At 40.2% G+C, this 21,470-nt stretch overlaps 1 protein-coding gene across 1 annotated transcript in view; it reads right to left on the minus strand.

The window, feature by feature from the left end:
• Nucleotides 1-21,470, minus strand: part of LOC134337933 (MORN repeat-containing protein 1-like) — a 240,582-nt gene that overhangs the window by 203,242 nt on the left and 15,870 nt on the right. The window contains exon 6 of the mRNA XM_063033345.1: nt 10,610-10,697. Within this exon, the coding sequence (XP_062889415.1) occupies nt 10,610-10,697 (88 nt within the window). The remainder of the gene's footprint in view (nt 1-10,609; nt 10,698-21,470) is intronic.

Consider the following 21,470-nt stretch of genomic DNA (forward strand, 5'->3'; position numbering starts at 1 on the left):
GACTGCTTGCTCCACGACGGTCAATGTTACAGTGACTCTCAATATCCTGGGTCATTCCAGGTGACAGCACCAGATCTTGTCTATTCTACAATTTTCTGTTCAGTACAGAATCAGAGAAGTTACCTGGGCTCGCTCTGTATGACTTCATCTACTTTGACTTCAGAGAGGGGAAGATACATCTTAAGCACTGGGATTTACCAGACCCACTGGTTTCCAGTAAGTGTAAGCAGCATTGACTGCTCTCTTCTGAAAGGTTCCATCAATAAACCAAGCTTTTTCATCAATAGAAAGGGTTCCCCTCACTGTACAGCTGGTTGTCAATCATAAGTAGGATTTCTTGATCGTGAACGTCTTGTTTTATGGCAGCATCCATTAACTCCTTTTCCTCTCACTCTGAACTCCAGACTTCTGATCATCATTCTCCAACCTGATTCTTGCAGCATTCAATCCCTGACATCACAGGGGATCATAGAGAATGAACATCAATATTTCATCTCCCAATGCCATCTCCCTCATTTTTTAGCCTCTGTCATCCCTTGCCAGGACTGCTTATCCAGTTGTGAAACATTGAACCTCCTTGTTTGAGGAGCTCTCAACTTGTCTCAGTTGTTTGCCTGCATATTCCTCCTGAGATGGGGTTTTGACGAAATCCAAGCGTAACCACAGGGATGACTCAGGAACAGCACCTTCTGGATGTGGTGGCATCACAAACAGTGCATGACCTGCTGATCTATCCCAGACCACCAAAGATTCAAGCCAACACTTCCATTTTGACCACACCTAGATGATTGGCATATAGCTCCTCCAACACTTTTATCTCTCAGCTTGGATGGAACTTAACTCTCAAACATCATAGAAGGCAACCCCTGTAAAGGGCAAGTTCATCTTGGCACTGGTAAAAATGGGGAAACTGAAATTTCTGCTGCATATTCCAGCCTTTTGGGTGGCCACGTAGGCCTGAGACGATGTGGAGTCTTTTATGTTTTCCTCTTGGATCAGCTCTTACATTTTGATTTGTATTACAGAGAACATGTCAAGAGGAATGTCCTTTTTGCAAAGTTTTCAGATATTTCATTTTCCAAAGGTAACTAGGACAATCCATCAGAATTTCCACAATTCATTGTCCTCTTGAATTCAATCTTGTAATTGTGCCCTCCAAGAAACAGAGCCCATCTCTGTATTTGTGCTGCTGCTGTTAGTGGAACACCCTTGTGTGGATTGAAATGGATATTAATAGATGGCGATCAATAATGAGGATAAACTTTAACCCAATACAAGTACTGGATGAAATGTTTTACATCTCAAAGCAGACTCAAGGCCCAATAATCTGTGCATAAATTTTCTGTGCTGCGATAAGGGAATGTTATGCAAAGGCATTTACTACCATCACTTATAAGATGTGACATAACTGCACCTATGTATACCATAAGGTGAGGCAAGCTTTACTGGATGATGTAGATCATAATGTGTGAGCACAGTGTCTGACGTCACCACCTCTTTTGTCTTTAGGGAAGCCACTGCTTTGTCCATTGCTATTCCTTCCCCATCTGTAATAACGAGTTCAAGGGGTGGAGCCAGGTTTGGCAAGAACCTGTAATAGCAATTTATAAATCCTGAAAAGGATACAACTGTGACATGTCCTTTGGCCCTGGGACTTCAAAAATGCTTGAATTTTCTCGGCACACCATTGTAAAATCTTGTACATCAATGGTGTGACCACAGTAAGTGATGCATGTTGCATTATGCTCTGAGCCCATAGTCTTCCAATCGTTTTAACATAGTGTTGAGATTTTGGAGATGTTCCTTGTCATCCTCACAGATAATAATGTCATCCAGGTAACACCGAGTGCCTGGGTACCCTAGCAGCACTTGGTGCATAGCTTTCTGCGAGTGTGCAGGTGCAGATGCTACTCCAAAGATAAACCTATTTTAGCAATAAATATGAGTGTTTATAGTGAGAAACACTTTGGACTCTTCTTCCATCTCCATCTATAGGTTGACCTCTGCTAAGTCCACTTTGAAGTGCTTTCCTCCAGAAAGTTTTGCAAAGATATCCTCTATCCTGGGCAGAGGGCATTGATCTACTTTCAGTACTGGGTTGATGGTGACATTAAAATTATAGATCCTGACAGACTCATCCTTCTTGTTTACTGGGACCATTGGCATTGCCCCTGGGCTCCATTTAACCTTGGAAAGAATAACTTCAGCCTCCATGCAACCTAGCTCACTGGCTACTTTACCATGGACGGTAGAAGGAAGCAGACAAGTTTTCCTTTCACAGTTGATATGTTGTATCCTTGATATATATGAGTTTTCCAATGCCATCCTTGAACACTGCCGTGGCATCATCCAGTACCTTTCTGAATTCGCTTTCAGTTGACTTTATTGTGGCAAGCAAATAGTAGATGGATATCCAGTTCAGGTATAGACGTCTTAGCCAATCACATCCCCACAATGCTGGCCCTCCTGGTTTTTTAACCACATACAAGCCCAATGATGCTTGTTGGCTGTTGTATTTCACTGCTATGGATATTATTCCCACAGAAGTTATTTTTTCTTCAGTACAAGTTCTTTGTTGGATATCTTCAGACTTAAGTTCAGTATCTATGAAATGCTGTTCAAACTCTTTTTATGGAATGACTGAAACAGCTCAGCCAGTGTCCAATTTCATTTAATTAATTTTTCATTCACTTCTGGTGTAAACCATATTGCTTGTCTATTGTTAGTTTTTACAAGTAAATCTCAAGGCTACCCAGTCCTGTATCACTCTGATTGTTATCGGATTTTTCATCAACAGCATGCAGATTAGCACTCTCTTTGAAACTGCATCTTGAATTTTTACCTCCTTCTCTCTCCTGTGCAGTCCATTTATTTTTGTCTGCCCAACATGCTATTTGTATGTGGCCTACTTTGTTGCACTTTCTGCAAGTTTTGCCTTTAAACCTGCAATGAATGGGTGTACGTGAGCCCCCGCCACAACAGTAACACAATTTGTTCAGCCAGACAGGTTTCTGCTTAGACTGCAATTTTATTCTTGCTCACTTTCATTCCTGACTGCAAATCAGTTGCATCTCTGGCTGCTGTTTCCATTGATCCAGCAATTTCAACTGCTCTTTTAAATGTGAGTTGTGCTTCAGTTAGGAGCTGTTTTTGAAAGCTTTCTGGTAAAATTCCACAAACTAAACAACCTCGCAGTTCATCAGTGAGCCCATCACTGAACTGACAATGCTCGGACAATTTCTTCAATTCAGCCATGTAAACTGAAAAGGATTCCACTTCCTTTTAATTCTACTTATGAAGTCTGAAGCACTTTGCAATCAAAAATAGCTTTGGTTCTAAATGTTTTTTGCATTACATTATGATATCTGCAAAGCTCATTTCAGCTGGTTTATATATGCTTTTCACAGCTGTTACACTCAGCAAAGCTGGCACTCGCTTTTCATTGGCCATTTAATTTGCTTTGAAATACTGCTCAATTCACTCAGTATACATTATCCATTATATGTTGTGCAATCGAACTTGTCTACCTTTCTGATGTAGCCAGCTATTTCTGCTTTTTTAATAATTTATTATCACCCAGTAGTCACTGTTTATGAACCTGTGAACTTTGTCCATTTTCCACCTTTTTTTTCTTAAACTCTCCTCTTTGGAAGAAACACATGTTGCACTTTTTTTTTAAAAAACCTCAAATATCCTCCTCCCATTCCCGAAGAAAAATATGTTGCACTTCAACGGGTAGGTAGTCATCTCAGGCTTGTTTTAAAACATCTTTGTCGCCATTGTTATATTTTGTAACTCAAGAAATTCATCTAAAGAAAAACACGGAAGCCCGGGAATACTTGTGTACTTAATGTTTTACTTTTAATGAGGTGTGCACATATGACATGGTGGTGTAATGACGTATGCCATTCACATACTTTTACATATAACCCACAATGAATTATGTAAACAAAGAATGCTTAATTAAACAATATATTTACAATATTACTGAACTAAATACACTACACCCACAACTTTATACCCTTACTAATCAAGAACCCATCAACCTCCATCTTAAATATACCCAGTGACTCAGCCTCCACAGTGACTGCACACCAACAGGAGGGGCCAGCCCCAACTCAACATGGTCACCGTGCTTCACTGCCTGTAGCATCTCTTCTTCTGGACTGCTGCAACAGGTAAGCCCACAACTAGAGTTCCAGCCATTGCTATAACCAAGGCCACGCAGCTCCTCCGTTGCCATTAAACAAGGGAAACAGGCTTGCAGCATTTTACATTATCAATATCCACCAGGGTCTTGCAATTACAAGAGAAACATTCAAGATAATCACTTGTAGTTAGACTGCACACCGCCTTCATGCACCGACTCCGATGCCTTCCTGTAGCAGGCAGTAACATGGTCTGTACCAAGTCTTAATCCTCCACAAAAGCAGCTCATTGATGGGGTAGACCTGCAGTACCTGAAGTTCTTAATGTCCAGCACTGTCCTGTGATCATAAGAAAGATGTTTAAAAAGACAAAAACACCTTTAGTTGGCTCCTGAGAGACCACTGTGTCTGAATGTGCCACCATCTTACCAGAAGTATTAAAGAGAAATCCTTGTATCCTGTGGTTGTGTCCTCTAGTCCTAGAATCCCACATTACTGGAAACATCCTCTCAATGTCTATTCTGTCTAGGCTTTTCAATATAGGTTTCAATGATCCTACTGGAAGCCTCTCAAGTTCCATTTTAAAGTTTCATTTAGGTTGCGAACTACTCTAAAAGCTGCTTCAAACCTGCTTTTGATAAGTTTCACAAAATTTCAAGTGTGACTGAATTTAGCAATTTTTAGTGCACCAAATCTAGGTCAATTCCAATTTTTAAGCAATAGAATTTTCCAAGTTTTTCTCCAAAAAATTTTATTCTTTCCTTGGTGAAATAGCCCAACTAAAATCAACAATAGCCCGCTCTAAAATTGTGAATGGAAGAAATTTATACTTCATTGCACCTTCACAACCTTGCAAAAAGTTTCACATCCAATGATTGAGATTAAGAGTGGCCAAATATCTCATCAACGATTCATATTCTCTGATTGTTCTTGGCCTGTTAATCTCTGGAGACCTGGGATAGATATCAACACTTTCAGTTTTGTCAGGAAGCGATGGTTATAGAGAGGAGGAATATGAAGTTAGTTCAAATATTAAAATCATGGCAAGAATGACAGTTATGCTTGCATAAATGGCAAGAGATGTAGATCAATCCCCATCTCTTTGACCTTCAGAGGGAGGTGTGAAAAAAGCAAAAATTATTGCTAAAAACCGGAGGCCAACTATCAGCATAAATTTGCATTGCACTCATACATTTGTCATTGTGCAGCCAAGAGTTTCCAAATGATTAAGTGCTGTTTGCACTAGTCTTCGGCAACCAACACAGAGACATATTTTCAGCAAATCCAAGCATTCATTCTCATAGGCGGATAGCAATTCCCTATGCAAAACTTCACAGCACCAGCCGTTAGTATTCGGGATGATTCATTACACAGTCGTTGGATTATTACAGAATTGTTTTGTTAAGTGCTTTGCAAAAAAAAATTCCAAAGCCCACAGTCAGCAATGTAGACAAGCCTATCATCTTAAAGTAAAGAGATGTAAAGTAAGACCAGATATAGGATTTGTGTGCTCTTTCCTCAATGTCTCCTTTTTTGCTGATTTGTTTGAATATTTTTCCACTGACTAAACTATCAAGGGAATTGGCTGGGAGGAGTTGCTACATATTACAGTGCAAAGCAGCTGAAAGTCACACACACTGTTGAAATGACACAGTCACTGAAGCACATGGCCTAATTGACTTTGAATTCCTAATGCTTATTCAGTTCTCCTCCATTGTCAGGCTACACAACTCCCTAATGAGCAAGCCAATACAAAATTTTACAGGTGCCTTTATTTAGGGACGAGAGTATCAAAATGCATGAAAGCACAATTGGAAGAACACTGATTTGTTGGTGTTGAGAAGCTGAAAGAGATTACAATAGTACAGGGTACACAGAAGCGAATAGAAAGATTTGTTTGAGAATGTTAAATATGAGCCACTAATTTTCTGAGCACCTATGTGAATTAGCAAGCACTGGGTCGGTGGGATCACTGAGACTCTGTGTGATTTAGAACATAGGAAGCCAAGTTCCACCTTTAAGCTGTGCCTTACAGATCAGCAAGGTCACAGACTTGCTCCATATTCTCTGCCAACTTAGTGGATGTCAATGAATTGAAATGGTAAGGAGCTACAACAGATTTAAGGGTTCTTAGGGAAAGTTATCAGATTGGTCCCACTCTACCAAGCTCTCCTCCAAAACACACAACTATTTTGTTTTTAAATACTTATGTGGTTTTATTTTGAAAGTTATTATTAAATTTACTTTCACCACCCTTTTTAGATTAAAATATGCATAAAATATTTTCAACAACATAAACACAAGAGATTCTGTAGATGCTGGAAATCTTGAGCAACACACACACAGAATGCTGGAGAAACTCAGAAGGTCAGACAGTTTCCATGGAGGAGTGCAAACAGTCAATGTTTTGGACTGAGACCCTTCGTCAAGAACTAGAAAGGAAGGAAGTAAAAATCAGAAAAACATTCCTTTCCAATCCTGATGAAGGGTCTCAGCCTTCAACTGTTTATTCCCCTCCATAGATCTGTCTGATTTGCTGAGTTCCTCCAACATTTTGTGTCTATTGACATATACTTTCCTCACTTTCATTATTTCACCAATTAGCTTTAGTATTTGGTCTTGATTTACTGGCTTTCCTGCAACTGTATATTATACTGTAATTATCTTTCTTCTACACCTCTTCTCTATTCAAATGAAGGTCTGACTCATCTTGCACAGTCTAATAGGGTCTAAATTCAATGGTCCGATTACCCAGTGTAATAGCAGAGAAATTGGTGTGAATTTGTACTCTTCCACTAGACTCTATCAGGAGTCCTGCATCGGACCTCAACAGTAAATCACCAGTGATCAGCTATATGGAAGACTGATGCTTCTACATTTGTAAGGGGACCAAACTTCCCTACAGTTATGAAGATAGATCTTCACAGTTCTACTAGAAGTTGCCAGTACATTAGTGCAGACAACATTAGGCCAACAGTGCAATGCTGACTTTGTCCTAGGACTTTAAAAATGATGGAATGATGCAGATATTCAGTGATTTAACAGTAAAATTTTCATTGTTGATCCTGTCAAGATAAACTATCACCTTACATATATTTTAATTATTAGTCTCTGGGGAAGATTGTCTGCAAGAAATTGTGCTTACTGCAAGTTTTGAAAAAATTGGAAGAGAAATACTCAGGCTACATATAAACAATAACAGGGTGAATAGAGAGGACTACGGCAGGGTGCTGGGGAAGAATAATGGTGGAAGGAATCATTCTGTTCGAAGTGCTAAGAAATTTCAGGGTTCACCTAGACCAGAGGTTCCCAGCCTGGGGTTCACTGATTCATTGCTTAATGGTATTAGTCCATGGCATAAAAAAGGTTGGGTAACACCTGATTTAGAGTAAGAGGAGAGATGAAATACCAGTGTGAAGTTGGCCCCCACAGTCCTTTCTCCTCCTGAACTTCCTTTCCTCATAGGATTGTTACAAATGGAGTAGAGATATGACAGTTATAACCTATAGGTAGATCTACTTTTACAACTAATGGAGAATCCTTTTATTTGAGAGGGCACAAGCAGATCTATGCCTAACCTATACAGGAGTTAGGAGATGATACTGAAGGCACAGACAAAGCATTTTAAAATGTGGAAGAGAAATAGTAAAGAACAGGGAATTAGCAAAAAGCACTGGAAAGTAATGCCCACAAAGCTGAAGGATTAGCAGATATGGAATGGAGGACAAGTATGTGAACAGGAGGAACACATTAGACAGCAGAGAAAAGGAAAGGCTCAACAAAAAAATAGGAGTATATTATGCTATCACACATTATGGCCCTAGACAAGTTTCAATTCATCAGCATTCCATAAATGCAGAACATTCAAAGATTTGCAAAACTAATACTTCACACCCTGCTCCATACTATCAACACCATCCACACCACATAAGCAGACATACACACAAACACACAGTTCTGATGAAGGGTGGGAAAAGAAAGTGATTACATTATGGGAAAGTGATATTATCAGGCATTGAATCTGAATTCATTCATTGAATACACAGAGCCATGGTGAGGTAACGTGTTCCTGCCTGCATGCACTCTACACAGCTGCACTACTGACGTCTGGGGAGCCTGGAGCCTGCAGTGGGCAATGACGCCAAAAGGCATCCACAGTCCTACAGGATTTAACTAGTTATCTGCCAAAGTTCTAATTTCTGCCGGGTGTTTTGAATTACTGACTCTTTGCACCACAGAACATCATCTATGTGATGATTCCAGCTACTTTTCTTTTAAAAACTATTTTACAGCTAAAACTAAAAATAAAGCTAAAATGAAAGATAGGTAACAAAAAAAGGGAGAGAAAAATCATATTTCTATAAGACTCCTTATTTAAAGGCTGCACTTTTTCAACTAAAACACCTTTTTAAGACTGTGAGCTGGCCACTTGCTAATCCAGCTGAAGTACCCTAATAGAACAATCCAGCTCTGACTTTGCCCGGCAATTACAGTTTAGTCTGAAGAATTCACTCTACACATCATTCTGTGGGATTTCACATTACTCCCATGAATAATCACAAAGGATAAATCTCTTCCCCACAACATAACTACATATTTCCCTATGCACCTCCCTCCCCACTAAATAATTCACCCACTATTTACCACTCTATAACAGCAGTGTTCCCTCCACCATTTTACTGCCCCATAACCTGCCTCTCCATTTATCACCACAGCAGTCCAACTTACCTATTCATAGCTATGTAGTAGGATAACCTCATGGTCACAGTGCTTCCATATTTACTTCTCTACAGGAGTGCAATGACTCCATTTACATCCATATAACACAACAGCCCCACCCTTCTTACCACTCCAAAGCAGCATGATTGTCCTCAGTTACCACTCTATATCATTGCACCACAGCATATAAACTCACTATGTACCACACTCCAACAGCACAAGCCCTTTCCCATTTATCACTGCACAACAACCTCCCCATGCTAAACCTGATCTGTCTCAGGATTCTCATCCTGTGTTCTCAGGATTAAAGTCATCATGCAATCAAATGTTTAAACATTTTAAAGAAGTCTATTACTAAATTTGTACTTTAGCTTGAAACACAGTACTTCTTCCTTGTTGAGGAAGAGAGTTGACTTGATGGTGGTGTTCAAGATAGGAGATTGAGTGGACAGCAAAGACCTTTTCCCCAGGTTGGAAATGGCTAATACAAAGGGGCATAACTTTAAGGTTTTGGGAGGAAAGTATATGGGGGGTGTCAAAAGTAAGTTTTTTTTATATATACACATAGTGGCAGGTGCTTGGAACGCATTGCCAGGAACGGATGGTAGAGGCAGACAAAACAGGGACATTTAAGAGACTTTTAGATAGGCACAGGAATGCCAGAAAAATGGAGGGCTATGTGAGAGGGAAGGGTTGGATTGAGCTTAGAGTAGGTTAAAATGTCAGCACAGCATCGTGGGCCATAGGGCCTGTAATGTGCTATACTGTTCTATGTTCTTGTTAGAAAGAGCTTTAATCAAGAGCGTCACATCGCTGATCAAAAGAGATAACTGAGGGAAATGGGTCATACTCTGGCACTGAAGCTGTCATCACCAATCCCCAGCAGACACAGCATTAGTCTCACAATATGTCCCGACACCTTGTCTGGAAGGGCACATCCACCTCAAGAATTTGAATGTGCTGGGCATGAATGTTTGAGATCTATTATTTATTGAGATACAGCCTGGAATAAGCCCTTCAAACCCCGCCACCCAGCAACCCCCGATTAACCCTAACCTATCATGAGACAATTTACAATGAGCAATTAACCTGCTAATTGGTACATCTTTGGACTGTCAATGGAAATGGGAGCAGCTGGAGAAAGCCCACGCATTCCACAGGGAGGACATACAGACTCCTTACAGATGACGTTGGAATTGAACTCTGAATCCTGATGCCCCAAGCTGTATATAGCATCACACTAACGGCTACACAGCCGTGGCATTATCTGGCTGTGGTTTTATTGGTAGAAATTTGATTAGTTGGATTCCCAAAGGTCTGACAGCATAGGCAACTTGAGATTTGTTAGGAATTATTGGAAACATTTTTTCCAATTTTTTGTGGAAGCAACATGCCAAGTTTTGGTTGAGCCCCAGATTAGGGTCAGGTCATTGCTGCTCACTGTATAGCTCTCACATGAAGAATGCCCACTTGCTTGAGATATAGAAATCTGATAATATTGCTGGTAAGATGAACAGTGTCAGCACGGTCAATCAAGAATAAAATGATAATCAGTGTGTGGAGGAAAAGAAAGAAAAATCCTGAGAACACCTTACAAGATGCCTTTTGTGTTTCCCTAAACTTTATGAAATAACATAGCAGTTTCAGATTGTTTCATTCTCTGGAAACTTGTGTTAAACCTCAGTGGTGCCTTTTGGATGAAGAATATGCTCATGCTGACATCTACTGGCAAATGGGAATACCTCATATAGCGAACCATCTGCATACTGCATCACGCCATGGCCCTGATGCTGGTCCAGGACCCAATCCCCCTGGTAATGATCACCATTCCTGTACAACAAGGAAAAAACATAGGTTTTAAATTGCAAAAAGATCATAAATGATTCCCCTCAACACACTGAATTAACAAACACCTCTCCAAACAGATGCAAGAGCACTAAACAGTTTGTAACTCAGCTGTACAAAGATCTCATTTTTTGTTGGCACCAGGTCTGGCTGACCTCAGGAGAAATAGTAAGAAAGGTATTTTTTTTTTACAATTAACCTTGGAAATCTTGGACTAGTGAATCAGAAGAGGGTTTATCATCACTGACATTTTGTAAAATTTGTTTTGTGACAGCAATACTGAAAATAATTACTACAAGTTACATTAAGAAATAAAAATAGTGCAAAAAGAGAGCAAAAAGTGAGGTAGCGTTCATAGTCTTAAGAAATCTGATAGCGAAGAGGAAGAAGCTGTTCCTAAAACAGTACCTCCCCCCAATGGAAGGAATGAGAGGAGAGCATATGAAGAATCTTAATGATGGAGAGATTGGGGAAGTTGAGAGATAGTAATAGGCAGAATAAAGGCAGCATGGTCTTTTGCTCCCAGTCACTGCATAGTGACAACTGTTGAAAAAATTACACTGGATAAAGAGAAGACTGAATTTTGCTGCAATTCATCCGTGATGGACAAGCCAGCTAATATACTTTATCTCTCCTTGGGCAGGACACCAGAGAGTTGCAGTGCCCATAGAACCTCAAATCTGCATGAGTCAGCAACCTTTAAAAAAATAGAAAGGGCAATGAAACTGCTGCCTAAGTACTAGGGGCAGGCACAGGATAGAGTACATCAATTCTGCTTCTGCAGCAATGCTGCCAATTTACTATTGGAAAGTTTTCTGCTGTTGCTGTTGTTGGTATGCTCAAGCTCCAGAAAAATAAATAAATCTGCTCTCTCCAGGCTCCAGACGGTCTACTGGAGTTTCCTGAAGTGAAGCGAGACAGAGGAAGTACCATAAGATCTAGTGAACAGCCACAACTTCATGCTTAAATCTACAAGCACTGCAAAAGCCACACTTTACTGCCAGGTACAAATTTCTTGTTTAAAAACTCAGTTTTAAAAGTTCTTTTTAAATAGCAATTATTCAAAGATATTGCTTAAAATCATTTCATTAAATTTTCACAAATATATTTTTATTCTGTTCAGGGAATCAGAGAATAGTCATTGGTCACCAATAAGCAAAGGTTTTGGAGAAACTGTGATGTCCAATACTTCTGGTAAACAAATCTAAGATGGCAGCAGCTCAGCTTTGCCTTGTTCACTGTTTAGCTGAATTATCCTGTAGTTCCTGAAATGTTAACTCTGCTACTCTTGACACTGATGCTATCTGACCTGAGCATTTGAAGAAATTTCTGTTTTATATCTAAAAACACTAAACAAGTTCCAAGTAAGTTAATAAAAAAACACCAAAAAGGAACTTTTAATTATAAAACATCATTCAAGATAATACAATATTCCAACACGTAAGACCATAGTAAGACATAGGAGCAGAAGTAGGCTATTGAGTCTGCTACACCATTCCATCATGGTTGATTTATTATCCCTCTCAATCTCATTCTCCTGTCTTCTCCCCATAACCTTTGATGTCCTGACTAATTAAGAACTTATCAACCTCCACTTTAAATATGCCAATGATTTGCTGTCTGTAGAAATGAATTCCACACATTCACTACCCTCTGGCTAAATAAATTCTTCGTCATTTGTTCTGAATGGGCATCCCTCTATTCTGAGGCCCTCTAGTTCGAGACTATAGGAAACATCCTCTCCACATTCAGTCTATCTAGGCCTATCAATATTTGATAGGTTTCAATAAGATTTCTCCCCCCCATTCTTCTAAACTCCATTGAGTACAGGGTAGAACCATCAAACACTCCTCATACGTTAACCCTTTCATTCCTGGAATCATCATCATGAACCTCCTCTGGATTCCTCTCCAATGCCAGCACATCTTTTCTTAGGCAGGGGGCCCAAAACTACTCACAATATTCCAAGTGCAGTCTGACCAATGCCTTATAAGGCTGCAGCATTACATCCTTGCTTTTATAGTACGGTGCAAAAATCTTCAGCACAAATATATACGAGGGGTGATTGATAAGTTTGTGGCCTAAGGTAGAAGGAGTCAATTTTAGAAAACCTAGCACATTTATTTTTCCTACATTTACACACTTAGTCCAGTGGTCGTGGAGCATACGGATCCCTTCTTTGTAGAAGTTGGCGTCTTGGACCTCCAGAAAGTGGTCCACAGCAGGGGTGATTGAGAAGTTTGTGGCCTAAGGTAGAAGGAAATGACTTAACTTCAAACTTTCTGCATTTTCACTCAGAGTTGAACTGCATGTGCATGTAACGAGAGCAGTATAACTCATCTCCTTCTACCTTAGGCCACGAACTTATCAATCGCCCCTGCTGTGGACCACCTGGAGGTCTAAGACGCTCTCGTTATGTGCATGTGCAGTTCAACTCTTTGAGTAATAATACAGAAGGTTTGAAGTTAATAACTCATCTCCTTCTCCCTTAGGCCACAAACTTATCAATCACCCCTGCTGTGGACCACTTCTACCAAGAAGGGATCCGTATGCTCCATGACTGCTGGACTAAGTGTGTACATGTAGGAGGGAACTATGTTGAAAAATAAATGTGCTAGGTTTTCTAAAATTGACTACTTCTACCTTAGGCCACAAACTTATCAATCACCCCTCGTAGCTGGAGTGCCTAAGACTTTTGCACAGTACTGTATTTGTCAATGTGGAATGGAAAGCAAGTTTGTAAATATGGTAGGAGCAAAGGGTGATAGGTGGAGTGCCCTGGGAGAAGTGTGGGACAGGTGGCAGAGGAGGAGTGTTAGGGGCAGGGGTCTGGAGCAGTTGCAGACACACCTGTTCTAAGACACCAGGTAAGGTCATTTGATTTCAAAAAAATGGTTTATTGAAACGTGTCTCTGGTACTTCCCACTTCCTCCCTTCTCCCTTCCCATATGCCCAGCCGTGATTCCCCTTTCCCTGCCCTCTTCCCACTCGCAGTCCACAATAGAGATCCATATCAGAATCAGGTTTATCATCACTCACATCATGAAATTTGGTGGATTTTTTTGTGGCAGTAGTTCAGTGCATTACACAAAATTACTATAGAACTGCACAAAGGTCTTAGACACCCTATTTGTGCCTCAAACTTTTGCACAGTATTGTATATTTTAGTCATCTTGCCTTCCTTACTACCCAATCAAACTCCAAGCTTACCTTTAGAGAATCCTGCACAAGGACTCCCAAGTCACTTTGCACCTCTGCTTTTGAATTTTCTCCCCATTTAGAAAATAATCTATGCTTTTATTCCTTCTACTAAAATGCATAACCATACACTTCCCTACATTATATTCCATCTGCCACTTTTTTGCCTATCATCCCAATTTGTCTAAGCCCTTATGCGGTCTGCCTGCTTCCTCCAACATTACCTGCCCTCCACCTATGTTCACATTGTCTGCAAACTTGGCCACAAAGCCATCAATTCTGTCATCCAAATCACTGACACATAACATGAAAAGGAGCTCTGCTAAAACCAACTGCTGTGGAAATGAAATGATTTCACTACTTCAAGTTACGAACCACAAAGAATTTGGAAGTATCAACAATCAACTTGAATGTTACAACTAAACTGAAGATTAGAAAAGCACCTAAATGGGCAACAAACTGAAGTATATGTACATTGTGTAGGCAGAACAGATCAGTTTAGTTAAGCATTTGATTACTAATTTAATTAGTTTGAATTGAATTCAATTAACTTTATTTCTTACATCCTTCACATATGAGTAGTAAAAATCTTTACATCTCCATCTAAATGAGCAAAGTGCAACTTATAGTAAGTTGCAATGAATAGTATGTACAATAGGACAGTCAATATAGCATAGAAATACAATTGTATCAGCGTGAATTAATCAGTCTGATGGCCTGGTGGAAGAAGCTGTCCCGGAGCCTGTTGGTCCTGACTTTAATCCTGCAATACCATTTCCCAGATGGTAGCAGCCGGAACAATTTGTGGTTGGGGTGACTCGGCTCCCCAGTGATCCTCTGGGGTCTTTTTATGCACCCGTCTCTGTAAATGTCCTGGATAGTGAGAAGTTCTCACCTACAGATGCGCTGGGCTGCCCACACCACTCTCTTCAGAGTCCTGCGATTGAGGGAAGTACAGTTCCCATACCAGGCAGTGATGCAGCCAGTCAGGACGCTCTCAGTTGGGCCCCTGTGGAAAGTCGTAAGGATTTGGGGAATCACGCCAAACTTCTTCAACCGTCTGAGGTGAAAGAGGTACTGTTGTGCTTTTGTCACCACCACAGCTAGTATGTACAGATCACGCAAGATCGCAGGTGATATGTATACCGAGGAACTTAAAGCTGTTCACCCTCTCAATCCCAGATCCATTGATGTCAATAGGGGTTAGCCTGTCTCCATTCCTCCTGTAATCCACAACCAGCTCCTTTGTTTTTACGACATTGAGGGAGAGGTTGTTCTCTTGACACCACTGTGTCAGGGTGATGACTTCCTCTCTGTAGGCTGCCTCATTATTATTTAAGACAAGGCCAATCAATGTAGTATCGTCAGCAAATTTAATTTGCAACATTGTGGGGCAAAGGGTCTGTTCCTGTGCTGTACTATTCAATATTCTAAAGCAATCAAACACAGAATCAATAAATTGAAGAGAACATTTTTTAATCCTTTCACAAGATGTGCGTATTACTGACAATGCAAATATTTATTGTCTAACATTAATTGCCCCTGAACTGAGCTGGATACAAGGGGAAGGAGGCAAGTGTATTTCATATTGTTTGGTAGCTCACCCTGTAATAGAAAACCTGATGGATGTTTACAACAATCCTGTAGTTTTACTAAAGTTAGCTTTATAATCCAGATCAATTTTAAACTCCCTCGCTGCTGTAGTGGAAGTCTGCTTGTATCTCTGCATCAAAATCCACATCTCTAAATGCAAGACTGGTCAGGCCTCTTCCAGGTTCCTTTGGCTAAATATTCTTGCTGCTTCAGGCACTGAAAATATAGTACTTTGATGAATTAAGGAACTAAGTTTTCAAGCATTGTATTAAGTCATAACTATTGTTTAACCAAACCACTGGACCCAAAAAGAAATTTTTTATCCTATGAGGCTCACTGAAAAAAAATTCTAAAAAATGAATTATTTTTAATTTTAAAATCTTATTTATGATATTTTAGCATCTACCTTGATACACTTGTACTCTGGATCTTTACTCATTGTAACATGCATAATAAAATTTGAAACAAATAGACCTTTTAATTTTCTGATTTGCTGGCCCTCAAGTGCTTCAATATGACATTCTTCACAATAACAATGACAAAACCTCTAAAGTCAAATACAGATCATTGAAGACTGTATAAAACACTTAGGAGTATCCTTAAATGGATGTGAAAGGCTCTAAATAAATGCAAATTGTTACTTTTGATTGGCTCCACAGCTAGTTTGATGGACACACAGCTAGGGCTGGAGAGCCCACACAACTATGGGTATACTAAATGACATTAGTGGTAAATATAAACTCTGCCTTTGTCACTGAATGTAGAATCTATCCCTTTTTATTACTTGACAGAGGCACACAGAACTTTCATTGGCTTACCATTGTAGAAGTCATTATTCTAGTTCTTAATTATTATGCAATACATTGCAAAAGTCTTAGGCACATGTAAAAAAATTCTGTAAAGCAAAGATGCTTTCAAAATAATGAAATGGTTTGAAATATCAAAAATATTACTATGAGCAGTAAACAGTAAAAAAACTAAATCAAATCAGTACTTTGTGTGACCACCATTTGCCTTTAAAACTGCGTCAATTCTCTTAGGTACACTGTCATGCAGTTTTATAAGAAAATCAGCTGGTAGGTTGTTCCAAGTATCTTAGAGAAGTTGCCACAGTTCTTCTTTGCTTAATCGTGCACTGGGCCATATACCTACAAATTAATCACGTTTATATTTGAAAAGTGGTCTATTACTTAATATCCAATCATAAACAAGAGAAAACTGGCAGATTTGAAATCCAAGTATCACACACACAAAATGCTGGAGGAACTCAGCAGGCCAGGCAGCATCTGTGGAAAATAGTACAGTCGATGTTTTAGGCTAAGACCCTTCAGCACAACTGGAGAAAAAATGCTGAGGAATAGATTTAAAAGGTCGGGGGAGGGGACAGAGAAACACAAGGTGATGGGTGAAACCTGAAGGGGAATGGATAAAGTAAAGAGCTGGGAAGTTGATTGGTGAAAGAGATACTGGGCTGGAGAAGGAGGAGTCTGATAGAAGAGGACAGAAAGCCATGGAAGAAAGAAAAGGGAAGAAGGGCACCAGAGGGAGGCTGTAGGCAGGCAAGGAGATAAAGTGAGAGAGGGAAAAGGGGATGGGATGAGGAATGGTGAAGTGTGGGGGGGGGTGGTTATTACCAGAAGTTTGAGAAATCGATGTTCATGCCATCAGGTTGGAGGCTACCCAGACAGAATACAAGGTGTTGTTCCTCCAACCCAATTGTGGCCTCATCATGTCGGTGGAGGAGACCACAGATAGATATATTGGAATGGGAATGGGAAGTGGCATTAAGATAGGTGGCCCTGGGAAATTCCACTTTTTCTGGCAGACAGAGCATAGGTGCTTGGCGAAGCAGTCGCCCAGTCTGGTCTCACCAATATACAGGGGGCCACACCAGGAGCCCCGGACATAGTACATGACACCAACAGACTCACAGGTGAAGTGTCACCTCACTGTTTGGGGCCCTGAATGGTAGTAAGGGAGGAAGTGCAGGGGCAGGTATAGCACTTGTTCCACTTGCAAGGGTAAGTGCCAGGAGGGTGATCAGGGAGTTGCGTAGGGAGCGATTCCTGCAGAAAGCAGAAAGTGGGGGGAAGGGAATGATGTACTTGGTGGTGGGATCCCATGAGAGATGGCGGAAGAATTATGTGCCAGACGCGAAGGGGTGGTAGGCGAGGACAAGAAGAACCCTATCCCTGGTAGGGTGGTGGAGGATGGGACAATAGCAGACGTGCATGAAATGGAAGACGTGCTGTTGAGGGTAGCGTTAATAGTGGAGGAAGGGAAGCCCCTTTCTTTGAAGGAGGAGGACAACTCCTCAGCTTTTTTTCTCCAGTCCTGCCGAAGGGTCTTGGCCTGAAATATCGACTGTACTCTTTTCCATAGATGCTGCTTGGCCTGCTGAGATCCTCCAGCATTTTGTGTGTGTTGCTATTACTTAATATGTTACTTGCTTTAACAGAATACAAAAATCTCCGACATTTAATTTTTTGGAAAATGAATGCTTGGAAACCTAAAATTTGCCCTTCTCTATAGACACACTAATGCAGAAGATGAGAAAAATTAAAACAAAATGTATTAAAAAATCTAGGGTGCCTGAGACTTTTACACAGCATTGTATTATTAGAATGATCCAGACAATACACCTTAGAGTCATAGAACACTGCAGCACAGAAACAGGCCCATCGGCCCATCTAGTCCGATTCTGCCTACTCCCTTTGACCTGCACCTAAACCACAGTCCTCCATACCCCTCCCATCCATGTACAATATCCACATTTCTCTTAAACTTTCAAATTGAACCCATATCTACCTCTTCTGCTAGAAGGTTGTTCCACACTCGCACCATCCTCTAAGTGAAGAAATTCCCCCTCATGTTCCCCTTAGTATTTCAACTTATTTCACCTACCAAAGACATTCAAAACTAAAAAATGTATTGCCTGAGACAAATATATTATCTCCAAATCATTGATGTTGAATTGATCTTGGCAACTCTAATGCTGCTTACTTAGAAGTAATGGCCATTGTAGCAAACCTACATTGAGGTGAGAACTTGCTTAATCACTGGTTAGTGGCAGGATTGATATGTTGCTTGGCAATAAGAGGAAAATTCAATAATTGGCCTTAATGCCTGTGTTATAAAAAGTGGGAGATGAAGAAACCAAATGGAATTCTTGTTCCTAAACACCATACTGTGCTCTTAGTTGGAAAGTGTAAGCATGTGGGCACAAGGAGTGGCCAAGACCAGCTTCCACTGTGGTTTACCAGGTTTAACATTAGCTACCCACATTTAGCCAAGTTCAAACCTGGAGACAAGTAAGAGTAAGTGTTAAATAATGATAATTACGATTATTGACAACTCTAACAATGTACAATAAATAATGCTCTTACATTTCAGTGAAAGTAAACTTCTTTATAAACAGAAGACTTTTGGCAGCAGATTTACATTTTCAGAATTTCCAGACGCCCACTGAAAATCTTTGACTCTTCAGTTGAAGCCTAGCTGATCAACTTGCCAAAACACACAAACAGAGCAGCTGGGTGAAACACAGAAAAATGTACCCATGCCTTATTCTCCACTGACTGATCTATATTCCTGCATTACTTTACGCCTGTTGATTTGTTCCCCATCACTGTGCCTTTAGAACTGTAGCCCTGCACGATTCTGTGCCTAGAGGACCCTTACCTTGTCTTAGTCAATGTCTATACGATTGCACCCTGTATTACGGTATTCAGTATTCTTGTGTCTGTAGAACTGCACTTCTGTGTTACTAATCATATTCCTGCATTATGCAATCTTTGGAACAAAATCCCTCTTCTATTATTACCTTTATAAATGTGCTGCAGGACTAATTGATGCCTTTAGAAAATTGTACAAAGAGAGAGTCAGAACCTACTAAGTGGAGATACAAAATACACACCATCTATCTGCTCACTAATGCTGTTTTCGTAGTTCTATTCAGTTCTGCCTTAACTATAAAACGTTAAATTCTAAAAGTGAGTCAACAATAATTAAAGTTTACTTGAAATCATATCTAGCTCGGAAATCTTAAGAGTCACACAATGTTACCATAGGCCTTTCAGCCCACTATGTCAGAGTTAATCACTGAGTGCCCATCTTTACTAATCCTATTTTCTAGCTCTCAGCCATATCCTTCATTGCTAAGGCATTACAAATGTTTATCTAAACATGATTTTGGTCTCTTTAACGAAAGGAAGATGTAGTTGCCTGAGAGACATCACAACAAGGCCCATTAAATGATTGTGGGAAGAGGCTCAGTGGACAATGCCTGCTTCTCATAGTCAATTCAAGTACAGGTGGTCCCCGTTTTCCAAATGTTCGCTTTACGACACTTCGCTGTTACGAAAGACCTACATTAGTTACCTGTTTTCGCTAACAGGTGTTTTCACTGTTACGAGAAAAGGCAGCGTGCGCCCGAACAACCAAGCTCCTCCCCCGGAACGGCATTCTAGCTGACATTGCTTAAACATATGCTTTATCTCGATTTATTTTGTGCATCCGTTAGCAAGATGAGTTCTAACGTATTAGAAAAGCCTAAAAGAGCTCGTAAGGGTATTACACTTAGCGTAACACTAGACATAATTAAGCGTTTCGATGGTGGTGAACCAAGTAAGGACATTGTCCATGCGTTGAACTTGCCTGCGTCCACCATTCGCACTATTTATACGCAGAGAGAAAGAATTTTGAAAGCCGCCGATGTTACTGTTGGTTCTGCTCGTAGCAAAGTGATCCCTCTTAGTCGGCATCCAATAATGGATAAAATGGAGAGTCTATTACTTGAGTGGATTGATGGGTGTACAAAGCGTGGTGCTCCGTTAAGTTTTCTTATACTTAAGGAGAAATCAGTCAGTCTTTTTAATAAGCTGAAACAGAAAGTACTGGATGATGGTGATGGAAGTGTTGCGAAAGTGGAATTTAAAGGGCAGCTTCATAGTTTAAGCAGTGGTCCTCAACCTCCGGGCTGTGGACCAATACATTGCCGCGAAGAATACCGTGGTGCAGCAGTAGTCGGAACACACCCAGTACATCTTTAAGAAAAAAGCGAAATAAGCAAGCTAATTAATTAGGTGCCACCTGGCACGTAAATGTCGGCCCAGATCAGAGGCCATTGCCGATTGTGTCAGGTGGTTATTTGTATAAGCAAGTGTTTAACTTGACGAAACTGCAATTTATTGGAGTCTTCCTGATTCCGGTAAGTGAAACTAAACTGTACATACATTATTTCTATTTTATATAGGCTGTGTATTTTTATGTGTTATTTGGTATGATTTGGCAGCTTCATAGCTTAAAGGTTACTGGACAGAGTGTTTCTGCCGAGAGTGCTTCTGCGAGATTTTCGCTGCGCTAGACAGCGCTGAAGAAAAGTATTTCTACTTTATATAGGCTGTGTATTTATCATATCATTCCTGCTTTTACTATATGTTACTATTATTTTAGGTTTTATGTGTTACTTGGCATGATTTTGTAGGTTTTTTTGAGTCTGGGAATGCTCAAAAATTTTTCCCATATTAATAAATGGTAATTGCTTATTCACTTTACGACATTCCGGCTTACAAACTGTTTCATAGGAACGCTCTACCTTCGGGCAGCGGGGGAAACCTGTACCAGGAGAATGTTTCCCATAGATAAATTACCTAGAATTAGGATGGGAAGGAATCAGAATCAGGTTTATTATCACCGGCATGTGATGTGAAATTTGTTAACTTAGCTGCAGCAGTTCAATGCAATACATAATATAGAAAAACAATAATAATAATAAATAAATTACAGTATACGTATATTGAATAGATTAAAAATTGTGCAAAAAACAGAAATACTACATATTTTAAAAAGTGAGGTTGTGTCCAAGGGTTCAATGTCATTTAGGAATCAGATGGCAGAGGAGACGAAGCTGTTCCTGTACCTCTGAGCGTGTGCCTTCAGGCTTCTGCATCTCCTCCCTGATGGTAA

Source organism: Mobula hypostoma, chromosome 25 (genome assembly GCF_963921235.1).
Source record: "Mobula hypostoma chromosome 25, sMobHyp1.1, whole genome shotgun sequence".
Lineage (NCBI taxonomy): Eukaryota > Metazoa > Chordata > Chondrichthyes > Myliobatiformes > Myliobatidae > Mobula > Mobula hypostoma.